The 20,277-nt window shown below is 44.0% G+C and overlaps 1 protein-coding gene across 5 annotated transcripts in view; it reads left to right on the top strand.

The window, feature by feature from the left end:
• The window catches only part of POU2F1 (POU class 2 homeobox 1), a 146,249-nt gene that overhangs the window by 91,557 nt on the left and 34,415 nt on the right, over positions 1 to 20,277 (top strand). For 4 of the 5 annotated variants that reach the window (XM_060234469.1, XM_060234470.1, XM_060234472.1 and 1 more), the window contains 3 exons: positions 6,677 to 6,730; positions 8,360 to 8,479; positions 13,302 to 13,481. In XM_060234469.1, coding sequence (XP_060090452.1) covers positions 6,677 to 6,730; positions 8,360 to 8,479; positions 13,302 to 13,481 — 354 coding nt within the window. The remainder of the gene's footprint in view (positions 1 to 6,676; positions 6,731 to 8,359; positions 8,480 to 13,301; positions 13,482 to 20,277) is intronic. The other variant, XM_060234473.1, reaches the window with a different exon arrangement.

The following is a 20,277-nucleotide window of genomic DNA, read 5'->3' on the forward strand; positions in this document are numbered from 1 at the left end:
CCATCCCATACTCACTCCATCCTCTGGCATCCTCAGAGTGGCTCAAAAAGTTTGCACTTTCAAAGTGGTTGCAAATGTCTAAGCCACATGCCAATTGCCTCTTTGGTGTCTGGACACAGAAGTGCGCAATTAAGGTGGATTGGTGGTGTGAACCTGCCAATCCACTCTAGGTGTTCACGGGTATTCTTAAAAAAAAAAAACAACTGCCCAGAGCACATGAGCGCATATGCTCATGACCACTAAAAATGTATGCTCTGGAGTGTGTGCTGTTTGAGACGCTTCTTTTTGAGCCTGCCTGATTTGGGATGCCTCCCATGCGCCCCAAACTGCCCATTTGTAAACAGCCCATGTGTTGCTAATTAACTGATGATTATATGCCCAACATTAAAAAAAAATTAGTGTAAGATAACAAAGGTGAGGAGATATTTATGGTTTCTTAAGCTGAGTGCTGCTATGTTAGTGCATTGATCTGCTGAATGCAATTCAGATCTTTGACTTCATGGTATTTTCACTGTTCATGGGTATTTTCTGAGGACTTACAGAATGGATTGTTTCACTGAGTCAGATTGGTGCATTTTTTTTTATTATACATTAAATGTATTATGAACTAAAACTAATGTATGGCTCAATGTGGTAATATAAAATGAATTTTGGTTCCACTATAACTTATTCTTTCTCTTTTTTGTCTGCTGAATAATGTCTCTGCTTTTCTTAGCAAATTTTCATATTCAGTACTTCATTGGAATGATCTGGATCTCTTGACATCCCTTTATGTTTTGCACCCTTAATTTGTAAATATTCTATTTGGTTTCTCTTAATGAACCCTTCCCTGTATTCTTTCCTCACCTGTCCTTTAAGTTTTCTTTCTTGGAAAACTTCCTTCTCTTGCTAGTCTGCCCATCCAGCTTGCTGCTCTTTTCAGTATCAGTTGCGGAAGGAGCAAATTCATCCAAGTGTTCACAGGGACACAGTTGAGGTACGAAGTAAAGCAGAGAAGGATCAATTACTATTTTGTTCTAGACATTTCTCCTTATTCTTTTTCTCCCCTTTTCCTTTAATGGGGAGATGTAGAGATTCTTGTCCAGGAGGATAATCCATTTCTTCAGAGTACTCAGTAGATCCAGCTCCTGTATTCACTGCTCCCCTCTCAGAGTTTCAGCAGTCTCAGAGCCAGCACTGGTGGTATTTCGTGTCTTGCGTTCTGTGCTAACCTGCACATTTTGATGGGCTTGGGGCATTCCAGTTCTGTCTCCAGTCCCACTCACCAACCCCAATCCATCAAAGTGAATAGGCAGAACAAGGGGTGCAGAAAGTACCCCTTTGCCCTGTTCCATCCCATAGACTCTCCAAGGAAGCTGCAATTGGGATGGAGGAAGCAGCAGAAGTCATACACAGTGTTGCCTCCCTCCCTCAACAGGTTTCTGGAATTCTTTGTTGGTGGCGAGTATTAGGAACACAATTTTTTGATCAGATTAAAGAGGAAAAAGAGGAACGCTGTTGCTTCTCTTTCTGCCTCCACTGCTGGGAGTCTGCCAGTGAAGATTGGGCCAGAGTTGGAGGTAGGATTACCAGCTTTAGGCTGGGAAATTTCTGGAGATTTGGAGATGGCAGTTCATCCTCCAAAGCAGCGAATTTTTTCAAGGGAACTGATCTCTGTTGTCTGAAGATCAGTTGTAATTCCAGAAGATCTCCACACTCCACCTGGAGGTTATCAACCCTGGTCAGGGTGCTGAGCAAGTTAAGTGCTCTACTATTTTCCATTACTTTTCCTTTACAAATGTGTAATACCTGTTTACTTTGTAGGGGGAAATCAAATACTCAAGGATGAGGGATAGAGGTTAACTGTTGCTTCTGGGAACATGGGGGCTGGTTCAGTTCTCAGTCTATGTAGCCCCATCTGTTAATCTGTGTACACTTGCTCTGGTCCTGTTTCTGCAATATTGTGGGATATTGTGAATGCAGATGTGGATATAAGAAGCAAGAAACTGAAGTTGGGTAATAGTGAAACTGAGTGCAGTGGAGAAAGAATAAATACTGAAGAAACTCAATAATTGCTATGTATGTACTGCTTAGGTATGCCATTCTCACACATGCGCATAGTCCAACTTTTGACCCACACATCTGTAATGCTGTCCAACTCCTTCTCTGATGAATCCACCAACAGCAGCCTCTATTCTTAAACCATGTGTTTCTTGACTGGTTTTCTTTAATCTTCAAAGCTGTTGAATGTTCGTTCAGTTGAAGCCAGAATGCTCTACATAGTCTACAAATACTACAACTATAATTTAGCTCAGTTTTTCTCCTTTTGCCAAGTTTATCAGATACATGGATTAATTGACAAAACCATCATTTTCTGAGTGGTTTCATGCTTTAATTTGATATCTTGCTCCTCTTTTTCACAATAGAAAATACACAAAATGGTTATCCAAAGCTATCTGACTTCCAAAGAAGGGGGTTGCTGAACAGTGAGGCAAAGTGTATTTCTTAAATCTCTCTTGCCTAGTGAATATTTTAAATTTCTGAAGTGGTCACTGTTGTAGATCTGCTAGAATGATCAATTCCCAGTGGTACCCAACAGCTGGACTCACTTTATCATTGCAGTGTTTTATGCCACAGTGCCATTACAGAAAGTTTCTGGCCTTGAATAGTTAAACTCAAGCCTTGGTTAAAATAAACTTTCAAGGCTTTGCCTGCTACACCTAGAAGATTTTATGTATGCTCATGCAACAAAGAATTGAATGTAGCCAAAACTGAGTAGCTTGTTAACCTAGCCAATTCTCTAAGACAGCTGTGCATAATTCTGCTTTGGACTCTTCTCTCTAATTAATACAGAATATTGCTGGGCAGGCAGATTAAACTGGATGCTGGCATTGGAGATAGGAGCTTTTTGGAGACAAATTGTCTGCTTGGTGACAGATGGCATGTAATAATCTTGCAGACAGAAATCCAGAAATGTAGAAAAAATGATTGCATTGACACTTCCTTGCAGTAGAACAAAGTTTGAGTCCAGTGGCACCTTTAAGACCATCAGTTTTATTCAAGGTATGAGCTTTCGTGCGCACGCGCATCTGAGGAAGTGTGCATGCACATGAAAGCTCATACCTTGAATAAAACTTTGTTGGTCCTCAAGATGCCACTGGACTCAAACTTTGTTTTACTGCTTCAGACCAACACAGCTACCCCCCTGGATTTACTTTCTTGTGGTGTTACTCTCCCTCGACTACATTGCCTTGATGCAATATAGTGTTGAATTTTCAGGACTGTGCTAGAGCACGTGTAAAGTAGAACATACTGCTCTTTTCCATAAAACACATCTCCTGTCACTTATGACCCTCATGCTCTACTTGGTTTTGAGCAAATATGTGGCTCACCTATATAACATATGTTTACAAGTAAGAGGGTATTTCTATGTGCTATCAAAAATTCATAGTTCCACTGCTGCTAGTATCCCATATATTTATAAAAGGTAAACTGTCTTGCTGATGACTCACCTACTCTCCCATTGGCCAAGCTGCTCAGTCTCTATGGAGAGCAACCCCACTCTCCAGCCCCAGGACAGACAAGGATTGGGCCACTGGAGAAGCTGATTTCGTGTCCTATTGGCCTGTCCCACTGGGTCCTCCATTTTTCCTCAGTGGCTGCTGTTAGAACCAACTTGGAATACTGTGGTTGCCTATCAGTAAAAGGCAGGGGGAGGAGGCCCTTTCCAGTCCTATTTTGGCCTTTTGAGGGAGAACTCATTGAGGCTAGTCCTGACTAGTGTTGCCAGCTCTAGGTTGGGAAATTTCTGAAGATTTTGTGGTGGAGTCTAATTGGGGAGGCGAGAGGCCTCAGCTGACTATAATGCCATAGAGTCCACACTCCAAAGTAGTTATTTTCCCCAGGGGGAGAGAGATCTGTTGTCTGGAGTTCAGTTGTGATGCCAGGAGATCTTCAGGCTCTATCTGGAGGTTGGCTGCCCTAGGCTTGGCAGCACCCTGACTTGCATGACTGGCTAGGCCTGGCTGCTTGCTGCTGTTCAGCAGCAGCCCCCATCCCCATGACAGCCAGGGTGGTGTAGCAGTTAATGTCTCAGAGCGGGGTCTGCCAGACCCAGGTTCTTGCTGTGGAAGTTGACTGTGTGATTTTGGACCAGTCACAGATGTTCAGCCTAAGCTACCTCACAGGGTTGTTGTGCAGATGAAAAAAAGCATGTAAGCTCCTTTGATCCCCACTGTGGAGAAAGACTGTGCTTTTCTTAGGTAGAGGCTGCAGGGAGGGGGGAAGATCTGGAAAGCTGAAGTGAGGAGGCAGATAAAGGTAGGTTGATGGTTGGCTGGAAAAGAGATAGGTTTGCCGACTCCAGGTTGAGAAATTCCTGGAGATTTGAGGTGTGGAGCCTGGAGAAGGTGGGTTTGAGGAGATGTGGGACCTCAGACAAGTACAATGCCATAGACTCCACCCTCCAAACCAGCCATTTCCTCCTGGGGAACCATTGCTGCCAATCTCCAGGTGAGGGCTGGAGATCACTTAGATTTACAGCTGCTTTCCAGATGGCAGAGATCAGTTCCTGTGGAGAAAATGGCTGCTTTTCCAGGTGGACTCTGTGTCATTATACCCTGCTGAGGTCGCTTCCCTCCTGCTTTGGTGCCCACTGTGGAAAAAGACTGTACTTTTTCTAAGTAGAGGCTGCAGGGAGGAGATGGAAAGCTGAAGTCAGATCACTTCCCCTACAGAAAATGGCCTCCATAAGGCACATACTCTATGGTATACCACAACACAACCAAGCCAGACCAAAAAAGACAGATCACACCACAAGCACACACTGATACTAAATGTCGCAAGGCTGAATACAACAGGAAAAGATGGCAACAATGCACTGCAGAAAGGAATGCTGAGCTTCGGTGTCCGTGATCGTCATTATGCTATGATGCCACAGCAAATTGACTCTGAGTGCCCAGGGCCAAGGCATTCAATCAGAGCCTCTTTCTAGAGCCCGTTGCATTTATTTCCATAAGGGGCCTTATTCTTAGTTTTAAATATTAATCTGAGTGGTGTGGAATATAGGAATTGTGGTATGGCAATGGTCTTTTGCCATTGGTTGCTAAAAAGACAAATGCAATTTTGGGCTGTATCGGTGGCTAAAAAGGCAAATGCAATTTTGAGCTGTATCAACAGAAGTATATTGTCCAGATCACGTGATGTGATGGTATCGCTTTACTCTGCTCTGGTAAGACCTCACCTAGAGTATTGTGTTCAGTTTTGGGCACCACATTTTAAGAAGGATATAGACCAGCTGGAATGGGTCCAGAGGAGGGTGACGAAGATGGTGAGGGGTCTGGAGACCAAGTCCTATGAGAAAAGGTTGAAGGAACTGGGGATGTTTAGCCTGGAGAGGAGGCAGCTGAGAGGTGATATGATCACCATCTTCAAGTATTTGAAGAGCTGTCACCTAGAGGATGGTATGAAATTGTTTTCTGTGTCCCCAGAAGATAGGACCAGAACCAAAGGGTTGAAATTAAATCAAAAGAGTTTCCGGCTCAATATTAGGAAGAACTTCCTGACAGAGCAATTCCTCAGTGGAACAGGCTTCCTTAGGAGGTGGTGGGCTCTCCTTCCTTGGAGGTTTTTAAACAGAGACTAGATGTCCATCTGACAATGATGAAGATCCTGTGAATTTAGGGGGAAGTGTTTGAGTTTCCTTCATTGTGCAGGGTGTTCAACTAGATGACCCTGGAGGTCCCTTCCAACTCTATGATTTCTGGCTCTCCCCTTCCCCCCCCCCCCTTTAATAAAATGTCAGTCTGGTGCGTTAGATTTATTGGCTGTTTTGATGAAGTGCTTTACTTAGGGTCCCTTTATGACATTTTTTCTGATACTGAGGTTGATCTGTACTGAAAATGTATAGTATATGAATACCGGGCTTTGAGTATCATTTCAGGGTATATAGATTGGAAGTCAATGCATTGAAGAGTAATTAATCTCTGTTGAAAAAAGTAGAACATGAAGCAGTCCCTGGCTACCAATTGCAAATAGATTTTAGTAGCTGTATATTCAGTGTCTCCTGTGTATGACTACCTTGCCCTTTGTTCTGATTTACAGAGGATGTAGTTAGGTGAGAAGAGGCATAGGATTGAGTATTCAGCTGATATATTTGTTACATCATTGTGTGATGTAAGGAACAGAGGAAAAAACTGCGTATTTTAAAGATTTAACAATCTGGTTGTAAGGAGTAACTTTTTATGAATATATATATATATATATATATATATATATATATATATATATATATATATATATATATATATATATATATATATTAACAAACTTACCATATGTGCTGTGTCTGAACTTGATCAAACCATGAGGCAGCCACAGTCCTGAATTAGGGGTCAAAATGTAACTGTTTTCACCACTTCATTGTTTAGATTGCTGTAAAAAAATCTTTTAGTATTTATTTAAACCTTTAAAAATGTTTTACCATTTTGTATATTGCCCAGAGCCCTGCAATAGCAGGGGTTGGGCAATTCATAAACCTAATATAATAAATAAAGATGGAATTCCTTCACATAGTAAATTGTTTTTTGCATCTCTCATTGCCCCTTTATTCTTTACTTAAGAGGCTGGCAAAATGTTTTATAGCAAGTTGACATCTACAAAGTCCTTTTTTAAAAAATATTCAACATCATTTTTATAGGTTCAGCTCCCTGGATCAAGTTTACAGGCTGCAGCCCAGTCCTTAAATGTACAGGTAAGAGTTTATGCATCTTGTGCCTTTGCATCAAACCAATAATTTGCAATAGTCACAGAGATCGTTTAGGAACAAATATTGTTTGATACATCAATGCAGTTGTTTTATTTAAAACGGGAGTTCTCATGCTGAATTACAGAACCAGATCCTTGTGTCCTGTTTGGCTTTCAGCCTGATTTCCTGAAAGCTGAACAGAGTTGGAACTAATATGAAATTGTCAGCAGCATTGTCCGTAATTTGTCGTTTGGTTTTCCTACTGTAGTAAGTAATTATATTTTAAAGCTGTTTGCTGCTCCCTGCTCTTGCAAGGTCCAGCTGACTATTAACCCTGTGCATGATACAGTGTACCCTATAGCATTACAATCTACTGGTTGCTCCCTTGCAGGAAATCATCTGAGCAATTCTCAGAAGGGAAAAGCACAAACTCTTATTGTGAAGTGGCTTCATTTTGTATGAGAATAAGAAGCTAGGATTGAGCGTTCTTGGAAACCCCCTAGAACATGCACCTAGTTACATATGATGATTTTGGGCGCAAAGGGGAGATAGTGACCTTCCTTTCTGAGAGAAAGAGGCAGAAAATTGCCTTGGTTGCCATGGTAAACTTTCAATCCCTGCGAGAGATGTTGGCAAACAGGCTATATCTCCAGTGCAGAATGTTTACAGACCTGTGCTGTAATTATCTCTCAATGACTGGCAGAATTAATCAGAGCCTCTATGTTAATTAGCCTGCTCTGCAGTCCCCAAAACAGGTGGTAGAAAATATGCAAATCTATGCAGAATTTTAATGTTCTGCATAAGCAGTTTTAATTACCATAAACCCCCTCTTCTTGTTTTTCCTTTTCATGTGCTTTCTTGCTTGCATTTCATCCCTCATGGCTACAGTAATTTCTTCTTTTATAAACTGGTTTTATATAAATGCCTATATAAATACTATGCTTCTGTAATTTAGGGACAAGATGTGTGTGTGTGTATGTGTGTGCGTGTGTTTGGGGGGGTGGCGTTCCTGAATGCTGTTCAATATGTAAAGTTTTTCAATTGAGCACCCTATTTACTTTGCAACTGTATGTTGACTTGAGGCATTTATACTTTCTATGGAAAGAAAATGTACTTCCCCCATCCAAAACTACCAAGATGGGCAATGCCACCCTCTCAGTGCAAATGTGTGCACAGATCTTTTTGGAGAAAAGCAATGGGGAAGCTGAGGAATGACAAGTAAATAGGAGCAAGATTAGTTTGCATTGGAGCAGAAGATTTTCCTCTTTTTGAAAAATAAAATACATTCGGGTGTATCATTGTTATTATGCCAAGCAATATACTAGCCTGAACCACCATTTCTTTATATAAATATGAGCTATTGAATGTACAGAGTGATTCTGAACCTGGGTGGTTGTTTGGGACTTGTTAATTGAATCTGATTATGGCTTTTTTCTTCCATTACAATTGATACTACTACATGAAATCCTGTTCCATTATCTACAGTTATGCTATGGGAATTAATTATTACAGTAAGCAGTTATTTCTCAAGCCAGTTAACATACATCAGCCATAAAATTTGTAATGAAGAACAATGAAGATGGCTATGTCCATCCATGTTTCGGTCTACAAAGGCTTATATATTTTCTTTCTTAGTCTAAATCTAATGAAGAATCTGGGGACAGTCAACAGCCAAGCCAGCCTTCCCAGCAGCCTTCAGTGCAGGCGGCCATACCCCAGACCCAGCTCATGCTGGCCGGAGGACAGATCACTGGGGTAAGATGAGTCCAAGAACATTTTAATAAGCCACATGTCGTCTTGTGGTTTTGCACTAATTGTCCAGTTAAAAAGCAATACCAGGTCATTGCATTTTAATTCCAGGCATATCAGGAAAGCAAATACCCTTGCTTTACCTATCACTATCTGACCTAGTCCTTGAAGTTCAACCACCTTGGTTGTCCTGATGGATAGTCTGTGTTGAGAGGAAGAGACAGAAAAATACTTTCCTGGTGTGTTTTCTGGACCTCTTTATGGCATTTGCCCTTCCAGATTATGGTAATATGTGGACCTTGGGGAGTGTGATGACCATGTGTTGGTTTCTCTTTCCTGTACAAGCAGTTGTGAAGGATAATGTTGGAGATTATTCCTTGCTTCCATGACAGTTGTCTTGTGGCGCTTTGCAGTGCCATTGTCTCCCACTACTGTTCTATAACTATGTGGAAATTTGGAGTGAGATGCCATCACTATACTCATATATAGCTCTATTTTTCCATTTAGATCTAGTGTAGGAATAGCAGCTTCAGTTCTACACCAAGAAGAAACTTTTATTAGCCTTAGAGGTTCACAGTACTGCTCCTTCATCTTCCTGTTCAGGCCTGCATTGGGACTACATATATGCCGGCTAGCTGCAGATGTTATTTTTCTAGCTTTAAAATGCCAAAGTAGGGGCACCCTGCCAATAAGGGAGTTGTGCATGAGTAGGATTTTCCGCCCAATGCATCACATTTCAGGGTGACGTGCCCTTCCATCGGTTCCTTTTTTTGCAACTGCAGCCCAGTCCTTTAATGTACAGGTAAGAGTTTGTGTCTTATGCCTTTGCATCAAACGAATAATTGCAGTTGTCACAGAGGTCATTTAGGAACAAGTATCATTTGATACATCAATGCTGTTGTTTTATTTAAAATGAGTAGTTCTCATGCTGTATTATAGAACCGGATCTTTGTGTGCTGTTTGACTTTCAGCCTGAACAGAACTCCTTGTCAAGAGTTCTGTGCAACGAGTTTCAGATGGCCTTCAGTCTTGTGGGTTCCATTCAATACTCCCTCTAAGCTGTGGAGTCTTGTGAGCAAAAATTCTACTTTGTGAGCTACTGGCATTAAAGTTGTGAGCTACTGGCATTAAAGTTGTGAGCTACTGCATAAATTAGTTTGCTCCAGAGCCATTTTTCCTGAACTTAGACAAAAATGTGCGAGCCAGAGGCTAAAAAAAACCTGTGAGCTACCTCACACTAACTCAGCTTAGAGGGAACACTGACTCCATTCTAGATATTTCCTTGTTGAAAAGAAGGAATGATGTGTGAATGCCTATCCTAGATTTAAGACGATTAAACACATTTCTGAGCATTTCTAAATTTTGAATGGTGTCACTTTTTTCTGTGATTGAGCTACTTGCACCAGGAGTTTGGTTTTCTGTGGTGGACCTAAAAGACGTGTTTTCATATTGCAATCCACGCTGCCCATAGAAAATAGCTGTATTTCAGTACTGGTCCCAATTCCCAGGATACTCCAATATGCTGTCCTCCCATTTGGCCTTGCCACCTCACCCAGGGTTTTTACCAAGTAGATGGTAGTGGTGGTGCGTTTTGCGCACCCAATGATGCCGCATTTTCCTATATTTAGAAGATTAGCTGATTGTGGCCCCTACTCAAGAGTCATTGACAGATTGGATCAGTTTGGTTCTACTTACCTGTAATATATTGGGGGCAGTGATTAATTATGAGAAGTCCCATTTGGACCATTCTGAGAAAGATCCACTTGTAGGTGCCCTGCTAGATGCCACTCAGGGCCAGACTGTTTTACCCAGGAACAGAGCTATTAGCATTAAAGCCATGGTGACAGGCTTTCTTAAGAAATGTTGGCAAACAGTACTGTCAGTTCAGAGACTGTTAGGCCTTGTGGTCTCCACTACAGTGATCATTAAATTTGCCAGGCTCTGCATGCAGCCCCTACAGCTTTGGTTCATTAAAAAATACAGTCCTACCAGGCATCCTCAGGCATGTTTTTCCATACCTAGAACTGTTACCCAATCCCTCTTATTGTAGTTGAAGGATTCTAATTTGTTTCTGGACATAAAGTCTGGCCTTTGGACCCCCAAATTTCTTTGACCACTGACATCTCCTTGACTGGGCCCCATTGTGAGGGTTTCTCAGTGCAGGGCAGGTGGCCACCTTCACAACCCATGACTCGTAGTAACATTCTAGAACTCGTGCTGTGAGACTGGCCCTTATCTCCTTTTCAGATCTCCTGCGAGACAAAGTGGTGTTAGTACAGACAGACAATACCACCACTGTATTCCATTTCAGTAAGCAGGGTGCGATGGGGTCCTGGTGTCTCTGCCTAGAGGTGGTTGCAGCGTGGGAGGCAGCCATAGCTATTGGTTTAAATCCCTGCTTTTTGCTCCTCACAAACCTCCATTAACTGCTTTAAAAGTTTGTGGAGGTTCATGGCCAGAGTGCAGTTCATGAATTTCAGTTTGCAAACCATGAACTGCTCAAAATTTGTCACAAAAAAAGGTTCAGGAGCCAGTTTGTGCCCATAGTAACACTTCTTTGACATTTTGTCATGGAACTTCTTGTTCCAATAAAAAAGGAGCAGTGTTGGACTATAAAAGAATCTGTTTTTATGTGTCTTTTTGAATTCTTTTTGTCTACATATTGATAGTCTTTATATTAGTGAAGCAGGAGACAAATTTTAGACAATGTTGTAAGTCAAAAGAAGCGTCTCGAAACATCATCATTAGATCATCCCCAAAATATGCCCTGTTAATAGCTTTTTAAAAGAACATTGAGCCCCAAAAAGAGTTCTGTGAAATATAACTCACTGCTTTGTGATTTTTATTGGTCTCAGTAAAGCTATTGTATGGCATAATGCTAAACCAATGATTGGTTGATAGTAAAGTAATCCTGGTTGGTAGCAAAGTAATCCTAGTTTCTAACCCCTGCTTTCCAAAAGCTGATTGCCATCTGCTGACATACTGTGTGGATTCTGCAGTCAATCAAGTTGGATAGGTCCAGGTAATAATGGCCCAGTACACACACTACTAGTCTGTCTTATTCATTGTCTTGCCACCTTATCTAGAGATGTGAGATTTAGCAGCTGTCATAGAGGTATTTGTAAATTCAGGCTTGACTACAGCAATATTTTTTTGTGTGGAGTTGCCCTTGGAGAGAATTTGGAAACTTCAGGTAGCACAAAATATAGTGTCCTGTATTCTTGTGGGGGCAGTTTACTAGGATCATGTGGTACTAATCTGCACTATTTGCCAGTTGTCTTCTGGACTCAATTCAAGGTGCTTAAAAAAATTTTTTTAAACCTTATACTGCTGGAATTGAACTTCTTATCAGGGCATCTCTGCTTTATGTCTCACGTGAGAAGGCCTAGTTCAGAGATAAGAACATAAGAGAAACCATGTTGGATCAGGCCAATGGCCAATCCAGTCCAACATTTATTTTCTTAAAAAGATTCCTCTTGCACTGTGCTTGCTTCTTGCTAAATCTCATGAGCCTGCTAACATGTTCTTGATGATGTCACAGAAACAGTATTGTGACTTCCAAGTTTTACAAGGGTGGGAGGGTATGAGTTTGTCTTCATGGTGCTTATAAAGTTTCAGTTATATTCATGAATATCAGATGAACTGTTTACTTATTTTTACAAAAGTCACTGTTTTCCATTTTGGATGCTGTGAACTTTTAGGTCTCCTTTTAAAGCATTTATTTGGGTCTGAGAACTTTTTGTAAACTGTGTTTTTGTCCACTGTAACAGTGACAGTGAAAAATGATAAAATAATTTCACATTTAGAAGATATGAATGGAAAATTGGGGGAAAACGCCCCCAGGTTTATTTGTAGAAGTTGGCTGCCATCTGTAAACTCACTTTGTTTGATTTTGTTTTATTTATGGAAGATTATTCACAGGAAGATGTTATAGAGTAATGCTTTGTATGCTTAGTGGGCTTTAATTTTCGTCTGTTTTTTACTCTTCTGAGTTCTTATTTGTAAAATGTATGTTTGCACCGATACAGCGAACAGTCTGTTCCAAACATGTTATCATTTTGTCTAACTGCTCTTGGCCACATTGAGACTGGTTGCAGGTCTTTTGAAGATGGGATTCTTTCAATGCAAAAAAATTGGCAAGCATTTTCATGGGCAGGAAAGAGTCTGACACCACCTGTTTCTTTGAGATAATGCATGTTTGGAAACTGGCAGAGATGTCAACCTACCAGCTCAATCCTATCAAAACAAAAAAAGCAGATGGGGGAGGGTGACTTGGAGAGAAACAAATGGGGCACATGTTCTTTAGCTATATCTTAAGGCATAATGGGGATGATGGAACATGGCAGGGATTCATGCTAATGTGAAGCAGCTGGAGTATTATCAGTTTGTTTGGTAACCACAGCCAGCATTGCTATTTCTCATTCATCTGGCTAATCACTTGTGCTTCTGGTGGGTGTAAATTTCCTTTCAATGCCTGTCAGTGGATGGCTTGTTCTTTTTGCTTGCTATTTCCTGTCACTGCTGATTCTTTCTATTGCTTGCTAGCTAATTACCTTTTTCACATTAATCTTGAAGCAGAGCCATAGAGAAGCTTCTATAATCCCAGTGGTACCAAAAGTCATAATAGGCTCAGTATAATGCTTGTACCGGTACCCTTCAGCTGACTTAAAAGTATCTGTATAGGTTGCTTTGTACTGTACCTAGAGCAAAAGACTGTCTTTGTATAGGATGAATTGTCTGATGGAAGCAACTCTAGATAAAGCATTTATGATTTGTGGAAAGGATTATTCTTCATTCTATTAACTTCTCTTCTCAAACTTTTTTGTAGCTTACATTGACACCAGCCCAGCAACAATTATTGCTACAACAGGCACAGGCACAGTTGCTGGCTGCTGCCGTGCAGCATTCAGCCAGTCAGCAGCACAATGCTGCAGGCGCCACCATCTCAGCTTCTGCTGCAACGCCCATGACACAGATCCCTCTCTCTCAGCCCATACAAATTGCACAGGTGAGCTTTGCCTTTCAGAGTGTTCATCGTTTTGGCCTAGCCAAAAGCATCTCCTACTGGCTTTCTCTCTCTCCCCCTGAAACAACTGAATGTAGGGCTACAGGTACTCTGGCCCCTGAGTACCCCTGACCTCATAGTCTGCTGGTCGCCTGTCTTCCAGTGATTCCGCATACCAGTGATTCAAGATAGATGTAAGTTGCCGTCTGTGAAAATTCAAGGGTCTGTCTTGTGTATTAGACAAGGTTGGAATTCAAAAAGGTGACCTAGGTGCAATCCCCACTTAGCTATGGAGCTCATTGCTTGGTCTTTGGCCAATCACATATTCCTCAGACTAACCTACCTCAAAGGATTTCTTTTGGAGAAAACATTCAACTACTGGTTGGAGAAGACAGGTTTTATTACTCTCTGGCTCTTTAAACAGAGCCAGGTTTGCTTATTTGAACTGCTATTGTAAACACATTACCCAAGTATTTTGTTTGTTTTAGCATGACTGTTCTTGAATAATGAAGTGGCTTGACCTCAGCATCAGAGGCAGTTCTGTATTTCTTTTAATTAACTAATTTTACAGGCATGACTTAACCTCAAGTGCAATCAATAAAGAATCTTCTGCAGGGATATGAATAAAATAATGATGCTGTTGAAAATCTAGCAGGTTTTTGAGTAAAACATAGCGTCACTATACACACACACACACACACACATATTAGTAAGTCCAAGTCCAAATACCTTTATTGGCATAAAAATTTTACATAATAATGCTTGTAACCCTTTTTGCCTATTCTTACAGTCCACTATAAGTAAATGGGGGTAGTTTTGTTGCCTATTGTACTTGAAAGTACACCCCTTTTGACTGGGTGGTCTTTTGGTCCTTTCTTGCTGATTTGATGTAGATATAAAACAAGTACAAAAACATGCTGCAAGAAAATGTTAACATGCACCATTCAGATTCAATTTGAAGCTATTGAACAATGATCTACACATTACACATAGCGTGGCTGAAAAGCTTCACTGGGTGATCTGCACCTCAGTGTTTTTCATGTTTACTCAGAAGTAAGTTTCTCTGAGCACAGGGGGAATTCTACTTTCTTGTAAATATGCATAGTTCTGTAGCCTTAGTCAAGCTCTTGTTCTATTCTTGTGCTGGGAGGAGTAGCTAGAATAGGCTAGTATTTTTGCATCTGGGGGCTTTCCTGTTTGCATATGCCATCCTATCAGCCCATCCAGGAGGTTCCTAAAGCTAGTTCTCTGAAGTTTAAATCAATAACATGGCTTTTGGTAAATTAGATTTGCCCACTGCCAAATGGCATGTTTTGCCATGTTTTTTGTTTGTTTGTTTGTTTTAAACACATGACATACAGTATGTTCCATGTGTTTTCTTCCCATACTTGGTCTCTGCCAGATGCATCAGTGTAGGCAGCTGTTCAGAACAGAACTCACTGGACTGGGCCCATCTGTAGGTTGCTTGAGAGAGGAACCAGGCTTACCGTGGTATTTGCCTATTCACCTCAAGAACCGTGACAGCAGTGGCAGTTGATCTTCTTCGTGGTCTCTGTGCTTCACACTCATGGGATAGAGCGCCCGCGCCGATCCCCGAATCGGTACCTAAAAAGCCCGGGATTTTTTCGCGCTCGGCACCAACGGGCATGCGCAGGCATCCCAGTGCGCATGCTCACTGGCGCCAGCGCGAGGATTCCAGCAGTTCCTTTCTGACCGCTGCGTTGAGAGGATCTCCTTTCATGTCCCCGGTCGGTAAAGTAATCTTGGATTGCTTTTTTGCCTTTGTATATAGCCCGTTTGTTATTTTCCTTAGTGTAGTTAGTTAATTAGTTGTTAGATAGTTAGTTAGTGTTGTTTAGGGGGGGGGGGGAAGAGTTTGTTGGACTTGCCCTTCAGGGCTCAGTTTTTCCCCCTCAGAAACTTTCCTGGGCGGGTTTTTTCCCTGGGCGTCTATGGAAAGACGTTGGGGTTTTTTTAAGAGGTGCCGTTCCTGTGGGAAGAAGATTGCCCCCCCCCCGACATTTCCTCTGTCTCCTCTGTCTGGGCGAGGGACATTGAGTCTATTCTTGCGCTCACTGTCTGAGTTTCTCAAAACAAACTCGCAAGAATCGAGTGGCGAGGCTTTCGGCGGCTTTGGTCGAGTCGGCACTTTGTTCTCAAAAGATGGCATCGGGCCCGTCGGTACTGATGGGTGAGGCCGCGGCCCCAATGGTCACTTCGGCTGAGACTTCGCTGATCAGGACCGAGATGCCAGTCGAGCGCAGGCGTTCCATGAAACGGCCCTCTGAAGGGTCAGTGGACACCCCGGCTAAGAAGCGTCGGGATGATTCGGGGACCTGATCATCCGCGCCGAAGAAGGTGAAATTGAAGGATAAGCGGAAGAAGAAACCATCTCGCACCTCTTCACCTTCGCATGACGCTTCGACATCGACAGCTCCACCAAGGAAGATCTTGGCGTCCGCACGTCGTAGCCCTTCAGTGTCGAGAGGCAGTGCTTCGCAGCTGCTCCTATCGGCATCGGAGCACAAGATCGACCTGACTCAGCGCTCCCACTCTTCAGGGTCCAGGCGTTGCAGTGAGAGCGACTCAGTCTCAGAGGTAGAGGTGTCGGTGCCGATGGAGCCTTCAGCACCGATGGATCAGACGAGAGGCTGGAGAGAGCTGGAGCCGACTTCAATAATTCATCGCTTCCCACTGCTTCCATCATAGGAACAGTGCCAATGGCCTCCATACCCTTATCCTTACCCACCATGCCAATGGTACCCTCCTCGCGAGTTCGTTGACTGGGACCAACAGTCCGAGGCATCCCACATGTCCAGGCTGTCTCAACATTCTAGACGGCATCCTTCGGCATCGATCGCTGTCCCGCCTGACAGACGTGGCATGGTGGTGGTGGTCCAACCTCGGTAGTTGGGGTCGATCCAGTCGCCCGTCAGAGAGTCGACTCTGGTGTTCTCAGAACGATCTCTACCAAGAGAGTCTTCATCGTTGGACTCCGAGGTCGGTACCGACGATCCGGACCGGGCTTTGGAACCTTCCCTGGTGTCTCATACGGCTGAAGATCTTCCTATCTCACCGTCGGAGGATCTGAAGTTGTATGGGGACCTGGTGAAGAGGATGGCACTCTTCCTCTCACTTCCTGTGTCACAGCCGCAACCCGTTGTAGACGATAACGTGTTCGACATCATGCAATGGGATACGTCTACAGCGGTTGCCCTGCCAGTGACAAAGGTCATCCTACAGGCGGTGAAGGAGCCCAGGGCGAAGCCTGCTTGTACGCCAGTGTCATCGAGGAGGTTGGACCATATGTACCGTGTCCAAGAGTCCAGGGCCGAGTTCCTCTTCACACACCCAAAGCCAAATTCGATGGTTGTTTCTTCCTCATCCAAGGCCCACAAGATGCACTCCTCTCCACCAGACAAGGAGGGGAAGAAGTTGGATAATGTTGGGAGGAAGTTTTATTCTGCTGGGGCGCTGGGAGTAAAGGTATCTAACTGTGCCGCGTGCATGGGTAGATACCAATACTCAGTATGGGAACAACTAACCCCACTTCTGTCTTCCCTGAGTGAGAAGAGGTCGGCTGCAAAGAAGTTGCAGAAGGAAGGCTTTGCTGTAGCCAGACAACAACTGGCCACAGCAAAACACATGGTTGACGTCTCAGCGAGGACCATCACTTCTGCCATCTGCCTCCACTGCCACTCTTGGCTCAGATCTGTGGCTCTCCAGCAGGACACCAGGGCCTTCGTCGAGGATCTGCCCTTCAAGGGTGAAGGCCTCTTCAGCTCCACCACCGACAATGCGCTCCAGGAAATGGACAAAAGTATAAAAACTTACAGGAACCTGAGCGTACCGGCATCTTCCAGAGCTGCGGAACAGATACAGTGGCACAAGCCTTGGGCAAAGAAGCCGTACCAAAAGTTCTACCCGGAACAGCAGTGGAGACCTCGTTCTGCTCAACTTGAGAGTAGGTCCCCATACAGGGGGAACAACAGAAACCGTTATGCTTCACAGACCACTGGCAAGTCCAAGGGCACTCGCCCTCAAAAGCAGGGCCTTTGACTTTCTGGCAGCATGCGTCACCATCCACTCTTCTACTTCGTCTATCCACCTCCGCCCATTCCTGTTGGCCTGGGAGTCCATCACTACGGACAGGTGGGCACTTTCCATCGTAGCGGAAGGCTACAAAATAGACTTTGCTCAGATTCCGAACCAATCCGTGGTAATTACCACTCCCCCTTCCCCACCTCTGCTGGTGGAGGTGAGCAACCTCTTGCAGAAACAAGCCATAGAGAGGGTCCCGACGGAGGACAGGACGGGAGGTTTCTACTCTCGTTACTTCCTGGTTCTCAAGCGAGATGGGAGTCTAAGACCAAACATGGATCTTCGGAATCTGAACAAATTCATTTTGTACCAGAAGTTCAGAATGTCCACTCTGCAAACAATTCTGCCCCTCATCAACCAAGGGGATTGGATGGCAACGCTGGACCTCAAGGATGCATACTTCCAAGTCAGCATCCATCCTGCGTTCAGACGTTTCCTTTGGTTTGCAGTAGGTTCTCAGCACTTCCAGTTCAAAGCTCTTCCGTTTGGCCTGTCCACTGCATCTCAGGTGTTCACGAAGATGATGAGCATTGTGGCTGCCCATCTCCAGCTTCAAGGGATAGTCGTCTTTCCATACATCGACGACTGGCTCCTTGTAGCGGAGTCGAAAGAGAATTTGTCATCACACATTGTCATCACTCTTCGTCTTCTTGACACCTTGGGTCTGCAGGTCAGTTTGGAGAAATTACACCTTACTCCATCAAGGACAGTTCAGTTCATAGGGGCTTTGCTGGATACGAACCTTCATCGCACGTTTCTGCCTCAGCAGAGAGCGATGGACATTATCAACCTTATCGAACTTCTGCAGAGTCAAAAGTGGGGCACGGCGCAGCAGCTGCAGCGGATGCTGGGGCTGATGGGGGCGACTACAAGCATGCTGCTCTTTGCAAAGCTGAGGATGAGAGGCCTACAGCTTTGGTTTCTTCGTCAGTTTCTCCCGTTACGGGACTCACCTCGAAAGAGGTTTGTAATTCCACCTGTGACACTGCAAACACTGCAATGGTGGAAGTCAAAGGGCAACATTTCTCAGGGAGCTCCCTTCTATCTACCTGCACCAACTGTGACTATCACAACCGATGTGTCGCTGTGGGGTTGGGGGGCCCACATGGATGATATGTGTGGGGGGGTCCTTGGCCTTTAAAATTGACTCACTGCCACATAAATTACTTGGAACTGCTGGCAGTTCATTTTGCTCTTCAGTCTTTCCGCCCCATGGTGGCGGGGAAGATTGTTGCTCTGCTAACGGACAATACCACTGCCCTGTGTTACATCAACAGGCAGGGAGGGACACAGTCTCTCGATGGCTATGTGCACTGGCGCTGGATCTGTGGTCGGAGTGCCTGGACCACGACATCTTTGTGAAGGCAGCACACCTCCCAGGGGTCCTCAACTTGCAAGCAGCTTCCCCGCCCGAGTGGGAGTTACAGTGGTGCTTCCTCCAACCCTTGTCTTTGCCACAGTCGAAAACTGGAAGTGTCCTCTGTTTTGCTCCAGAGGGGGCTCAGATCCAGAGTCGTTGGGAGACGGTCTGCTGTTCCCATGGGAAGGTCGGTTCCTTTATCTGTTCCCACCTCTGCCACTACTGACGAGAGTGGTCAACAAGATTGCGAGAGAGAGGCCATGCTGTATCCTGGTGACTCCCTGTTGGCCTCACCAGAACTGGTTCCCGATCCTGCTCCAACTGGCGAGGGGGGTCTTCTACCAGTTTCCGGCGGAATTGGATCTTCTGTCAGCTCAGGACAGTCATGTTCTCCATCACAACATGCCCCACCTGAAGCTGACAGCGTGGTTCATCGACCCTGTGGGTTCTCTAGCAGAGTCCAACATGTTTTCTTGAACAGCAGGAAACTTTCTACCCGCACTTCCTATGATAGGAAGTGGCAGTTCCTAGTTGATTCCTCAGTCCCCCCCCCCCCCAAAGCGTGGGATTGTCGGTAATTTTTTAGTTTTTGTTATCTCTGGTGGATGCTGGACTTGTTTTTTCTTCCATCAAGGTTTATTTGGCAGCAATTTATGCATTCCATGAACCGGTTGAGGGGCACTCTGTTTTTGCACACTCTCATTCTAAGAGGTTTTTGAAGGGTTTGCTTAGGCTTCATCCTCTATTGAGATCACCCCCACAGTTGTGGGATTTGACTTTAGTGTTGGACAGACTGACTAGACGTCCCTTTGAGCCGATGGCCACATGTTCACTACAGCTTCTATCTTGGAAGACTGCTTTTTTGGTAGCCATCACATCAACACGCCATGCAGGGGAGCTGATGGCTAAGTGGTGTGACTACCCATATCTAGTTTTTCAGGAGGCTGGAGTGTCGTTAGCTCCTGATATTTCTTTTCTCCCCAAGGTGGTTTCTCAGTTCCACCTCAACTTAGAAGTTTGGTTGCCTACTTTTCATCCTACACCTTCCTCGGATGAGGAACGTAGGTTGCACGCTCTAGATGTGAAGCGTGCTTTATTGTTTTATTTAAATCTCTCCAAGAGTTTTCATAAGGACCAACAGCTTTTTGTTTCTTATGCTGCTCCTAAGTTAGGTTCCAGAATCTCGTCTCAGCGGCTTTCAAAATGGCTCACTGAGACTATTAAACTGTGTTATTTGTTGGCTAAGAAGCCGTTACCTGGGCCTATTCATGGACACTCTACAAGAGCGATGGCGACATCGGTGGCATTCCTGAAAGGCGTTTCCCTGACGGACATTTG

The sequence above is a fragment of the Heteronotia binoei genome, chromosome 3 (genome assembly GCF_032191835.1).
Source record: "Heteronotia binoei isolate CCM8104 ecotype False Entrance Well chromosome 3, APGP_CSIRO_Hbin_v1, whole genome shotgun sequence".
In the NCBI taxonomy this organism is placed as follows: Eukaryota; Metazoa; Chordata; class Lepidosauria; order Squamata; family Gekkonidae; genus Heteronotia; species Heteronotia binoei.